The following is a 13,497-nucleotide window of genomic DNA, read 5'->3' as shown; positions in this document are numbered from 1 at the left end:
CATTTCTGCTAGGCAAAAGCATTCAGAGTGCAAAGCAGCGCCAGTTAGAGGGTGGGTGCTGCAGAGAGATCCAAAGGTGTGAGAAGCATGGAAGACTTCATTTGGCCCTTGGGTCTGAAGTTCCCCAACCCTGTGGCAGAAAATGATTTGAAGTTGCTTCTTGTAGTTCCCTCTCTAGCTCAAGCCAGGAGGCTGCATATTATTGCAGTGGTGATGGGGCAGAACAAACAGCAAATGAATATATGCAAGCACACAGGAACATGCAAGGGTAAAAGATTAAATGGTAATTGTAATACTGTAGCAATGAGAACATGTCACTTGCTAGCATCACAGGGAGAGCATACACCAGGGCTGTATCCAACTTTTGCACCTATTCACTGCCAGACCAATATTTTAAGGGCAGCATGCCAGCTTTAATTTTTCATTATGGTAATGTCTACTAATTGTCCCATATCCCATTTGCAAAGTTAATGCAAGAGTTGGAACGCAGGAGAGTCTTTGCTATTTTTAGGTTGTGGATTACGTAATTTCATTGCAATATCGCTAAGTGCAATTTGGTAGCAGTTAGCATCCTTGACACTTCACAGGGGTTTACACAGAGATGAATCACTTATCGATCTGTCAGAGGTTCTGTGGAAAAGTGAATCATCTAATAGGAACCCCAAATTCTGTTGTCAAGGAAATCCTTTTGAAACTTAAAGGGACTTTTGAGATCACATGTTTGGAAGGAGTGCTGGGAAAATAGGGAAGTGAGAATTTCCTGAGATTCTGCAGGAGATGAGTTGTGAAGGGCAGTTGCACTCCTATTGTCTTTTAAACACCAGTCTTCCTTTGGACCGCAATAGGGAAATTTAGATTATTCAGGCAGATAAAAGAGAGAGGGGAACTTCCATTCTTGCTAAGGCTTGCATTGCTTCTAAACATGGTTTTAATGGATTTTTTAAAAAAGCAAACTGAGTTAAATACTATCCAACCACCACCCCCAACCCCAGATAAAGGAAGTTACCGGTAAGCTTAACAGCAATTCCCTTCAATCAATATATTGTGATGGTACCATAATTCTTTATTCAGTAGATTCAAGAAATGGCAGAAAGGCAAATCAGGTATTAACACTTTTTTCATTCTTTGTTTCACCTGTCTGACAAGTGAGTTTGTGCCTTATCTCTCAAACTTTCTTGTCCACACACACTGTACAAGGCATGATGCTTTGATTTGAAAGCCTGTGTTATTTTTAACTGCTAAAAGCAGAAGCAAAATAAATAAAAAATAATAATTTTCATACTTTAGTGGGCTGAGTAATTGTTATCCAAAATGTGTAAGAGAAGTGATTCAGGATATTTTTCTACAGCACAATGGAAAGCTTTGTCACATTTGGATAGTAGTACTATGAGTTTGTGTGTGTGGCGGTGGGCAGGCTGTATGCCTGAACTCCCTTCTAATTCCTGGATCCAGCACAGATTCCATCCTGGGAATAACCAGGTTAGTTTCCTGGTTATGGCCCATGGGCCATTAAGATAACAAAGGAAGTGGATTGGCTCCAGAGAGCAACTGGTGGCCCCCCTCCCTCAACTCACTGGTAGTCAGAAAGACAAAGGCCAGAGCTGAGAGAGGCAGAAGCTGGAAGCAAAGCTGCAATCTGGGCAGCTGAGAGAAGAGCCATGCCTGATTTCTGCTGGAATCAAAGGCTGTGGCTATGAGAGAAGCAAGACCCTCTTGCTGCTGTGAACCCCTCCAGCATAGGCTTAGGTTGTAAATAAACCATATCTCACAAACACACCACAATCTCCACTGGCTTCATTCCATTGGAAACACAAACCCTGGGTTTAAGTACCTAGAACTCCTGGAATCTTGCACTGCTCAGAGATTAGGGTGGCATCCAACAGTATCAATATATTTTCCAGAAGCTTGAACTACAGAACAATCACACCAAGCACCAGTCCATCCCAGTCACAAGGTGCAAAATGGGGAGCAGAGACAAGCTTCTACCTGTGAATGCATTCAGAAGAGATAGGGCTGCTTCTTTATTGTTAACGAAGCTTGGCACGATAGGAAAGTGTGCTTCTGAGCATCTGCAAAGTGCCCTTTAGTACTGGGTAACCGCAGCACAACCTCTGGGACTGGAGTCAGTAACACTGAGGGGATAGAGAGCAGAAATCTCTTTGAGCCCCAGGACCTTTTCTTCTGGAATCTAAGCCCCAGCAGCAGAGAGAGCTTCCTTGCTCCATTGGACTTGACATCAGGAATAACTTTCTGACAGTAGGAGCTGTTCCAACAGTGCAGTGGACTCCCTTGGGAGGTTCTGGACTCTCCTTCCTTGCAGGTTTTGAAGCAGAGGTTGCATGGCCATCTGTCTTGGATACTTTCGCTGAGAATCCTGCATTGCAGGGGGTTGGACTAGATGGCCCTTGAGGGTCCCTTGCCACTCTCTAGTTCTATTATCTTTCTGTCCACCCCAAGTGCCCGTGTCTCTCTGGTCTGGAAACGGCAGTCAAGGAAGTAAGGGGGCACCAGAAGCCCGTCAGGGCCCCGCCAACGCCGCGCAACGCCGCTCGGGGCAGGAGGAAAACAAGAGCACGTTTACGGACAAGAGGCAAGCCACGCCCCCGGCTGCCCCTCAGCCAATCGGGAACGAGGGAGAGCCGAGGGAGAGCCAGTGGGACGCCGAGAGAGGGTAGGCTAAGTAAACAAGCAGCCGGTAACCAGAGAGGCCCCGCCTCCTCTCTCTGTCTCTCGTGCTTTTCCCCTTTCTTTTAGGTGCTGCTTCCAGTCGATCTTGCCCCAGCCGCGACGCCTCGCTCTCAGGCTGCTGGATCTCCTGCTCTCTCCTTTTTTTGCGGTTTGTTTTGTGTGTGCTTCTCCTCCTGCTGCTGATCTTTTCTCCTGCGCTGGTTGCAGCCTCCGGGGGCACATGGCATGCCTGATGGCCGCTTTCTCAGTGGGCACCGCTTTGGTAAGTTGGGCGCCCCTTCGCTTCCGTAGGAGTCGGACAAGCACAGCTGCGCAGAGCGATCTTGACCCTGCGCCCCTTCCCTGGCCATGACAGGACCCTTGACTTGCTTGCATATACCATCTGCTCTGCATGACCCACGGACAAGACGGCGAGAGGGAGAATCCTGGGTGGGCATCTGTGTGTGAAGGCAAGGAGGTGGAATCGGAGAACCTGAGCTTAGTATGCGACTTTGAAGGGACAGCACCCCCCCCCCAAATCCCCCACACTTGAACTGTTACAGTATGTCTGTCTTTGACGTCGCTCTCGCCTTGTCCTCTTTGGGGGCTGGTGGTTTGCTCTGTGTGTTGTTGTGTGTTGTGTTGAAAACAAACGATACCGGGGCCAAGAGCAACCCATTATCTAGATCAAACGTAGCCCAGCTGTTGGCCGGCTCCTCCTAAGCAGAAACGCTTAAAGAGCGAAGGAGATAATACCAAGCGGGTCAAAAGCGACGAGTTAATTCATTACAGCTAGAGCGGAGGGGGCGGGGGGACGAGGAGGAGGAGGAGGAGGAGGGACACTTCTGCAAAAGTGACCCAGAGCCGGCGCTAAAGCTGGGTCAGTGGTTGCCTCTTTTAATCGGAGCTTTGCTGGGGCGGATCAACCCTCGCTTTAATTAGTTGCGTGTTGATCCACCGAATGGGAAGGAAAAGGGGACCCGGAGTTTGGTTTCTCAGGAATTAATCAATCTTGATTGGCAGCCTCAGCATTTCCTTTGCTTTGGTAAGGAATCTCTCTGTTGTTTTATTGCTTTCCGTTTCGAATGGATGCCTCTGGTGGGGTTTATTTCTATATTTATAGACAGCTGACCTGCAGAGGTTGTTTTTCGTATAGCGTGGCAACTAACTTGTATACATCTTTCCCCGCAAGCTTCAGTGACAATTTCTCTTCCTTTTGGGGGCTGTTAGTTGCTGTGGCTTCAATGTTGTCATCTTGCAGGTACAGGCTGGTTAGAACTGCGGGGTTTATTTTGTTTTTGTCATGTACATCATTCTGGATTTGAAGTCATCTGGGTTTGACCGAAAGTTACCTCTCTGCCTCGAGCTTATAAAAAAAGATGGAGCTGGAGGAGGGGAGGGGGGAAATGAGATGGGTTTTCTGAGCATGCTCAGACTTTTCGCGACTGCATCCTATGATTTGGAAACAGATTTAGTGAGGCACAGATAACCTTTCCAGCTCATTATATAATGGATTTTGTGTAAACTTGGAGCCTAATAGTGGGTTTTCTCAAAAGTAAGTTTCATGGGTGAAGGATGCAAATTGTCCCCCCACCCCCACGGTCAGTGTCCTTCTTTTTTTGCAAGGGAACGCAACAAATTTATTTTTCAGCTCCTGGTTGTGTAACATGATGTAATTAAAAATCTTCAAAAGTGAAATGGGAATGTAGAACCCCACAGGAAAAGGATGCAGCTTTACAGCAGAGGAAATAGGTTACATAAACTGGATTTCAGAACCTAAGTCTGCTGCAAGGCATCAGTACTAGACATACATTATTTGCAATTTGTTGTAAATATTAATTGTTATAAAATATTAAGTGACTTGGCTCATTCAGAAAGAGAAGCATATCTGAGATTTAGGTATTTGTTTTCCTCTATGCATTTCCACTCTCCACCAAATTATAAACCTCTTGACTTAACTAGGACAGTCTTGAATCTTACCAGGATAAGATCAACTATTATTTCAAATCATGTGATGCCATTTCTCATCTTACCAAATTCCAAAAAAGTTGGCAGTGGTGGGAAGATGTTTGCTCACAGGAAATAATCCCCACAGGAAGAATCCCTGAGCCAACGCCATCATCTGACATTTTTAAATCTCAGGTCTGGTGTTTATCTTGCCTATTGGGAGACCTCGGGTCTCAAATTTTGGTGGTGCCCTTCCATTCTACATCATAGTTGCATTACCCCCCAAAGCTCAACACCCTGTGTGACTGAACCGCTTGCGCTCCCCTAAATCTGCCTCTGTCTTGGCCCCCATGCATATCTTTTTGTACCACAATGCCTGATGAACATGTAAACAAGAGAAAATATCAAAAGTGTCTTGAGTGTGTAAATTCTCAATACTTTTAAAGCAAGTCTCTTGAAATCAGTCCAGGGCTTGGACCATGAGGGTGAATGGAGCCCTATCCAGCTAACCTCAGCCAGCACCCCATCTGCCTGCTTTCTTACATACATCCAGTCCAGGGGATAGTACAAGCTGTTTGCTTCCTCCTCCTTAGTCTCAGTGTTGCCATTGTGGAACATAGTAGAGAGGAGGATGGGAAAAAAACGATAATCAGCTGTCTCTGTGTCATCCTTTCTGGCTCCTCGTCTTCTGCACTACCAGTTCCAGTGGTCATCACTTACCATCTCTTGAAGCTACACCATGCAGAGTATTCAAATACTATGGCACCCAATTTTTTGCATCGTTCTGCAAAGTCCATGCCTTTTAAAGCCAATTGCAGGAGCAGCACTAGGTGGATTTCCTTACCAGATCTACTACCTTTGCCTCACCAGCTGGTACTGTGTGCTTTACTTGTTAATGTTTGTCCACACGGATGTAGCACAGCAGCCCTGGGCTGCTTGGGAAGAGGAAGAACATGTTGTGTGAGCCACTTCTTATAGCATAGCTTCTCGGGGGCAGGGGAGTGGTTAATGTAGTCATCGTTGGGTTGCCCTAGTCAAATATTGGAGTGTGAACATTTCTCCCTATATGCTGTTTTATCATGCAGTTGTGTAGATCAGCCTTTTCTAGCCTGGTGCCTTCTAGATGTTTTGGACTACAACTCCCATGAGCCCCAGCCAGCATGTGCTGATAGGAGTTGTAGTTCAAAACATCTGGAGGGCAGAAGGTTGGTGAAGGCTGGTGAAGATGTAACATGAACAGAGCTGAACCTTCTTCTTTGACATTACAGTGGGAACAAATGACTAGCAGATGCATTTTCCTGTGTGGAAACTATTTTCTCCCTCCTTGTATTCCAGAATGCCAGCAATTCTGCATCTGCTATGCCTGAACCAAAGTCTGTATGCGTTTCAGTAGATGAAGTGGTCTCCAATGGAACCGACACCCAAGAAGTCCACCTACTCAATTGCCATTTAAAAAAGGTGGACAATGCATTGACAGAAGCCCATCGCTTCTCCTACCTTCCGCGGAGACCGGCTGTGAACATTGAGTTTAAAGAACTCTCTTACTCGATCCAAGAAGGACCATGGTGGAGGAAGAAGGGTAAGTCTGTGAGAAAATTTCCTGTTCTGTTCTTGTTGGAAGGGAAGCAAATGTTCTCATCCTGACATGGCTCTGAAGGGGAACAATGGAAATTAGATGATAGCAAAGGCAGTCAGTGATATGTCCTGAAGTTAAAGATTTCTATTTTTGTCTTGCTGAGGCATTGTGATAATCTTCTGCTGTAGTCATGCTTGCTTGCTTTCTTGTTTGTCTACATGGACTTAATGTATACTAAATATAAATGATTTTTTAAAAAGGACTAATGGGCAAGTTGTGCCCCTCTTCTTGGTTGTCAGTATGACAACCACTGCTACCAGTGTCTTGCTGAATATTGGGTTCAGTTTCTAGAGGAGCTAAGCTCATTGTCCACCTTTGGTGATGAATCTTGCCAAGAGAGAAGACATTATGCATTGGATTCCTTTGGTTAGTTGTGAAAGTGTGCTTGAAGAAGGAGAAACAAGAAGACAAAGCTCAATCAGGTGGCTCAATAAATTGGGATGGATCCTTTGATAAAGGATGGATTGAATTTAGAAGGTCACCACTTCCAAATAAGTCCTTGTTCATAGAATGGTAGAGTTGGAAGGGATCCAAGGGTCATCTAGTCCAACCCTCTGCAATGCAGGAATTTCAGCTAAAGCATCCATGACAGATGGCCATCTAACCTTTGGTCAAAAACTTCCAAGGAAGGAGGTGCCTTAGCATCACTACCATCACATTTATTTATACTTCACTAGGAAGTTCCATGGTGGGTTACAACAATTTACAATGCAGTATTTAAAACATTTAAAACTAAATTACAATTTTAGGAACAGGGTGGCTACTGAACAGAAACGTCACCAAAAGTTGTATTGAGTAGGTGGCCAGAGCCAGGTGGGCAATTTAGGGGCTGCCTTGGAGAATGCTCCCTCCCAGGTCGCTTCCATGAACTTCTGAGGACAGCAGAACTACTCAGAGATTCCCTGCTCTGCTGCTCTTAACACCCAATAGGTTCTGTAGGAAAGGAGGCAGCCTCTCAGAAATTTGGGGCCCAAGTCACTTTAGGGCTTTAAACACTAGTGTGAGCATCTTTTAATTGGGCCCAGAAACAAACTGGCAGCCACTGTAGCTGTTTTATATGAGTGCTATATGTGGGGTTATATGAGTGCTAAAGGCAACCCCAGCTAATAATCTGGCCATTGCATTTTTGACCAGTTGAAGTTTCTGAGTCAACAAGGGCAACTCCATGTGTTGAGCACATTGCAGTGGTCGAAACTGGAAGCTGACAGAGCACATTAGTACACATTAGGCAGAGACAGCTGTCTTAGGCACCAGAAGCTCAGGGCAGCAAGTGATGGTGAGATGTTGGAGGTATTGAAGCTGGCCAAGCCAACTGTTTGCCTTCATGTGTGTTGGAGGGTGCTATCTCTTCGTGAGTGATTCATCTGTCAGTCCAGTTGGCAGGGGAAGGGGGGTGCCATCTTGCTTGTTTTGCACAGCAAAATGCCTTACTGAGCTGTAGTTCCAACAATGTGAAATGTGTGATCTTGTTTTAAAGGAATTAATATGCATCTTAGATAGCATAACACTCCTTGGCCTTCAGAGAGACTGTAGTGTGTGTTTCTATGCCCAAACTGCTTACTCCTGAATAAATCTAATGAAGTCAAGGGCAAACATTGGTTCTCTTGGTTGTCTTCAGTGTGCTGATTCCCTTCAAAGCCTATGGGTTCAGCATGTGCAATAGGTGCTCATGTCTCCAAATTCAAGCCAAACATGTCAAACATGAGACTTGGATCAAATGAGACTCCTGTGTTTGTTTCAAGTTCCTTTATCAATAAAAGAATCAAGAAAACCTAAACATTACAGGGTTTACATAGTTCTTGATCTGTGTGGATGGATTTATTGCTCCATAGCAGTCCCTTATTAGCAGCAGGATGCAGTGCAAAATGAACCACAATGGTCTGACTCTGTATAAGGCAGCTTTCTATGTTCCTAAGCTCATTTCATGTGCTTTTACTGGTAGAGGACCATTCTTTATTACATTTTAAACACTGTCATCAGAAAAACTCTAATGAATCTGATTCATAATTTTGGGGGAATATTCTAATTTATTGTATCTTTTTATATCTAAAATGGATAGTGTTCATATCTGCTGAAATGATAAAATTGGGGGCAACTTGTACTTAAAGGTGAGGGGAAACAAAGGCTCACAGATGGGTATGATAAATAAAACAGCTGTCTCCCAACCAGAAACGGGTCTCGTGAACCAGGAGGAAAGAAAGAAATAGTATCTGGGCCCAACTGTGAATGACTGAGTGCTACTACTAGTTATATAACCTAACTGAATGTGTTTATTGCTGTGACAAACAAACAGACCCCAGAAATGTAAAGTTGTAAGTCATAAGGCTTAGCTGTGCTATTTCAGAAATAAAATATAAATATTTTGCTCATTACTTGCCCTGTTTCTTTGAATGGAATGAGCTATGATCTGCATTAGGGCCTGATAACCTATAGAAATGTTACATTTGTCTATAACTGCTGCACTTTAAGTATTGTTTAAATATCATCTAATAATGTCACATTTGTGAAGATTTGTTTTAAGAAGAAGGTTGTTGCAGTCTATAAAATAGCCCAACCCCCCAATAAACTAGTAATGTCTTCTTAATTTGGGGACTTTGCAGTTCTATGGAGGTGTCTGACAAAGCTTCTAGTGAAAGATCAACAGGACTTGAAATCGGTCTTTAACACCCGGAAGGCACTCAGGGACAGGGAGTTCTTATCAAAGTTGCCCAGAGCACTTTTTTTCTTTTCTTACTATGACCATGTTTATGAAGAAAACTTTTTCAGACTATTGGAAAAAAACCAGTGTTGATTGTTAAAAAGTCTTTTTGTGCTGATTGTGACTTTTCCTTTCTTCAGTCTATGCAAAACTAAAATCCCATCAGAAGATCAGTTCTGGCTTGGGGTAATACTGACTCAAAACACTCCCTTAATTAGAGCATGGACAGAGGAGCATTTTCTGTTTGATCCATAACCTAGAACCTGTAACAATGGATATAATAGCTTGGGCCCAGATCCAGGGTGCTCCCTCTGCATACAACAAAGATGGAGGAGCACTGTCCCATCTGTTCCATAATTCAAGATCTGTAGTAAGTTACATGGCTTCTAACAACATTGACTTGTGTGCTAGTATTTTGTCAACACAGAATGAAAAATGCTGTCAGTCAGAATGATAACATTTGGCAGATACCATTATGGTTTTCTGCAAGCACCAACAGCAGAATAAGTCAAGTATACACTTAGTTTGAAGTCTTGTTTTCTTCAAGTGACGTGTGTCCTCCATGAAAGGACTAGAGGACGTATGTGGGATTCCCAGCAGCAAATACTTCCGAAGAGAAAATTACCCAAGAGAGAAATGCAGCTCTTGAGGCTGGTGTCACATGTTTTAATGAAGTAATTACAGCTCCACATGGGATTGTCTTCTATTGTCTAAACTGGCATGACTGCATGTTGCCAATTGTGTTACCTTTGACTTGATCTATTTTAGATGTGTAATTACCAATGTTTGTTTGAATGTGCACAGAAAATTCTGCCTTTGATTCACCAACTGCTACTTTGTGGGAAAATAAACGTAGAAATTCTTCTGGTTTGTTTTAAGTACTGTTCCCTGCTCCCTTTTCCACACACAGCTAGTTAAGAGAAACTCAGCATGCTGGATGAATTGTTTAGTGAGTCCAGACCCTCCAAGTGTCCCTATTTTCCAGGGATGTCCCTGATTTAGTGAGGCCGTCCTGGTTTTTCATTTGATCCTGGATCATCCCTCTTTTACTTAGGATGTCCCTGTTTTCATTGGAGAAATGTTGGAGCCCTACCCATTGCCACCCCATCACCGCACTTACCTGACCTGGGGGTTCTGGTTCGTGGGCTCTACTAGTCAAAACAGGAGCATCAGTGATCGCCCTCTCACATTGGAAACAAACAAGGACTGCTCCAAGAATACACACTGGCGAGCCACTCCCTTACCCGCTTGTGATTGGCCAAGTGGATAGCCAGCTGATCAGGGGGTTTTTTAAAACAAAATTGATTCCCCCCCTTACTTCTCACTTCCTTCTGTGGCCCCCTAGCCACAAGCTGTTGCCCTCCCATTAATGCAATTTTCACCTGTCACCCCTTAGAATATCTTGGGGGGCCCCCGGTTGGAAAACACTGCTCTAAACTACTTCAAATATGAAACTAGATACCCAAATGAATATTTAATGTCCAAGCTTCACGTTTTGAAAAATAACTGTTTTCTTAAAATCTGATTTGCATTGAGAGAGAAAATATATGACCATGTTTGCACCTACCCTGCTCAATTCTTTGCCAGAGGATGGGATGGATTTCTTTATTTATTACAGATTTCTCGGAAAGAAGTGCATTGATACAAACTAGTTCTTGAATTTCATAATGCATTGTCTTCCTGTCAACTGCAGTACATTTTTAACTGCCCGAATCTAGACAGGAAATTTAATTTAGGAGTTTTCCACATAAAGCTTTTATTGGCACATAAAAAATAAAAACTGGATTTGTTGAGGCTATATAGCCAGGTCACATAGAAATATCACATAAAATGAATCAATAGCCAGCTTCTCTTGCTGTTAAAAAACAAAAGACAAGTGTCTGTCCCTTCGCACAGAAGGGGTATGGACAGAAGACGAAAAGCTGCAGATACAGTTAGAGGCGGCATTGTGCAGTGTGTTTCAAATAAAGTTCTTTGTGAACATGATAACTTACATTTATTAAGTTGGATGAAGGGTGGTATATAAATTAAATAAAGAAATAATGAAGTGTGATGCCGGAAGCCCTGAACATATTAATTTCTGCCTCAAGTTAAAGCGCTGGTCATGATTCAGGTTCCATGAGAGACTGATGGAACTCAAAGAAGGAGGACCTACCCCATCAGATCATTTTTAGCATATTCTGTGGACAGATATGAAGAGTACTAAAGAGATGAGCTGTATTTGTTCTTACATAGCTCTGTGCGTATATTGACATCACTGCATGTGCACCAGAATTACCATATTGAGATTAAGATGGGGGTTTTTTTTATTTAAGAACTAACTCTAGTTTGTGTCTGTGTCTGCAAGATTTCTAATGGCACTTTAGTTGTTCCTTAGTTACATGTAATGGAGCAAACATTGAAACATAATTTAATGCCTGACAACTCATGCAGTGAAAAGGATGAACACAGACAACTTTTATCATCAAAATATAACTTATAATGGTGTCTACGACCATTCAGTAAGGTAGTTTGCAGTGTCCTGCTGTGTGATGAGGAAACCTTGACCACTTTACTCTGACCACATATTTATGATCATGTGTGGACATGTAGTGAAATTCTCTGTACTACTTGGCAGGATATTCCAGACTTAATGGAAAACTACATTTGGTAAATCATTCCTACTCAAAACCATAAGGTCTGTTCTACCAGGAAGTTCTCGTGTGTAAGCTCCCTTAAAGTGAATGAGAGCAGGATAACCCAACATTTTAATAGGGCTTACGCCAAATAACTTCTTGAGAGATTTTTACATTTTCTAGACCAAACATGGCAATTCTGCTCTCTTCTCTCAGAGGAATAATATGTCTCTGGCAACTTCAGCTGGCGTCATAAATACTTTTCTTATCTTGTTCCATTAACTTGCTTCCCCATAAGCAAAGGAATAGAATAACACCAGCCTTTGGCAAGAAAATACCTGTTGCCCCCTTGCTACCAGCATGTACGTAATATGCTCATCCAGAAGTTCAACAAGTCAGCCTACTATAGGCTTAACAGTTGATACTGTGATGAATATGTCTTTGTATCCTTGGTTCTGACTCCATCCTCTGCCACCCAGTCATCTATAAGAAATATATGTTCCCATATGCAATCTTGTGGGGGCCGGGGAATGACATCCATGTCTTTCTGGCTTGATGATTTGAGACATCTTAACAAAAGCAAACCACATCCCTGTATCTATCTTCATATAGGATGCAAAACCAGGGTAACATAAGACACATATGATGGCATTGCTGAAAAAGTCCCTCCAGTAATAATAATTCAAAGGAGATCATGAATCCCTTATTCCCATTCAGTTCAAGAAGTGCTTTGCTTTTGTATAAGTGAATACAGAAGTCTTATTCATCCTGTGGTACCTAATTTCAGCTTTATTGATGTGTTTGGGGTGAATGTGTGTAACCTTAAAGTGGGGTGAGGACATGGAGGTGCATTAGTTGCAAAAGAGGCTCAGTCAGGTAGGTGGAATGCACCATTAAAGAATCCAGCATAAGCATGCTCATTGTGGCACGGGGCCAACTTCCCCCTAATGTACCTTGATTTGAAAAGGAAAGCCTGAAAAGGAATCTATTGCTTTCATTATTAATGAAATGGCTGGTACTGTAGATCCATCCATTTGACAGGCCATTTTCACCAGAGGTTTAGTTTTCTAAAGGAAGTTCCACTTCAAGATGTCCCTTACTTCAGGGATAGACCATCTGCTTCGCGTGCAGAATGCCCCATGTTCAATTCCTGCCATCTGCAGGGAGGGAGGGCTGGGCATGTTCGATGTCTGAAACTCAGGAGTGCAGCTTTCGGTCGGTGTAAACAATACTGAGCAAGATGGACCTGACTCTGCATAAAGCAGCTTCCTCTGTTCCTTCTTGAGTCCTCAAGATTTAAAGTGGCAATTGGAGATGGGGTGAATTGTGAGTCATTCAAGATGTAGGAATCCCTTCCTGATCATTGGTTTGTGTATCGCTGAGAAGGAATATTGAATTTAACTTTCATCATATTGCAAAATAATCATATATTTTAAGCATATTTTAAATTATTTCCTTGCAAAAGTTCAGTCTCACAATTACATCATTCCCAGAGGATATAAATTCTGCTTTTCAGTAGTAGTGTAACTATCACAGGGAGCAGCTGAAGACTGAGATAAATAGGCAGAACTGGCACAGGATGTGCTCAGGTTTATCTTGTTCCACGCACCGCCATTCTGTCTAGGGGCCCTAGATCTATATAATGGAGACACTAGAAGTGTAAAATTTTCCAAAGTGTTGAAGCCGCAGACAAATTCGCTATCTTGTATTGCTTTTACTGATGCAATAATCAGTTTAATATTTATTAGGATAGTGCATAGTAGTGCTTTCACAAAAGAAGAATTCTGTGTTACTGAGATACATATTCTTAGTTATACAGTATGTTTCTTTTGATTTGGTTTTATTTAACACCCCTCATTATCTTTCTTGCATATTTAACAATATGCCTTTTGAATTGTGTGATAGCATTAATCCGGAAAAGTAATAAAACCATG

At 42.8% G+C, this 13,497-nt stretch overlaps 1 protein-coding gene across 3 annotated transcripts in view; it reads left to right on the top strand.

Moving 5' to 3' along the window:
- The first annotated feature begins 2,706 nt into the window (after positions 1-2,706).
- The window catches only part of ABCG1 (ATP binding cassette subfamily G member 1), a 49,291-nt gene continuing 38,500 nt past the window's right edge, over positions 2,707-13,497 (top strand). For 2 of the 3 annotated variants that reach the window (XR_014563342.1, XM_083734898.1), the window contains exons 1-2: positions 3,276-3,712; positions 5,950-6,193. Coding sequence is in view for 2 of the 3 variants with exons in the window: in XM_083734898.1 (XP_083591024.1) it covers positions 5,974-6,193 (220 nt within the window). In the remaining variant the exon portion in view is untranslated. Of the gene's footprint in view, positions 2,951-3,275; positions 3,713-5,949; positions 6,194-13,497 lie in introns of those variants that run through there. The other variant, XM_083734899.1, reaches the window with a different exon arrangement.

The sequence above is a fragment of the Podarcis gaigeae genome (genome assembly GCF_964106915.1).
Source record: "Podarcis gaigeae genome assembly, chromosome: 4".
In the NCBI taxonomy this organism is placed as follows: domain Eukaryota; kingdom Metazoa; phylum Chordata; class Lepidosauria; order Squamata; family Lacertidae; genus Podarcis; species Podarcis gaigeae.
This window is presented reverse-complemented; position numbering and strand designations above follow the sequence as displayed.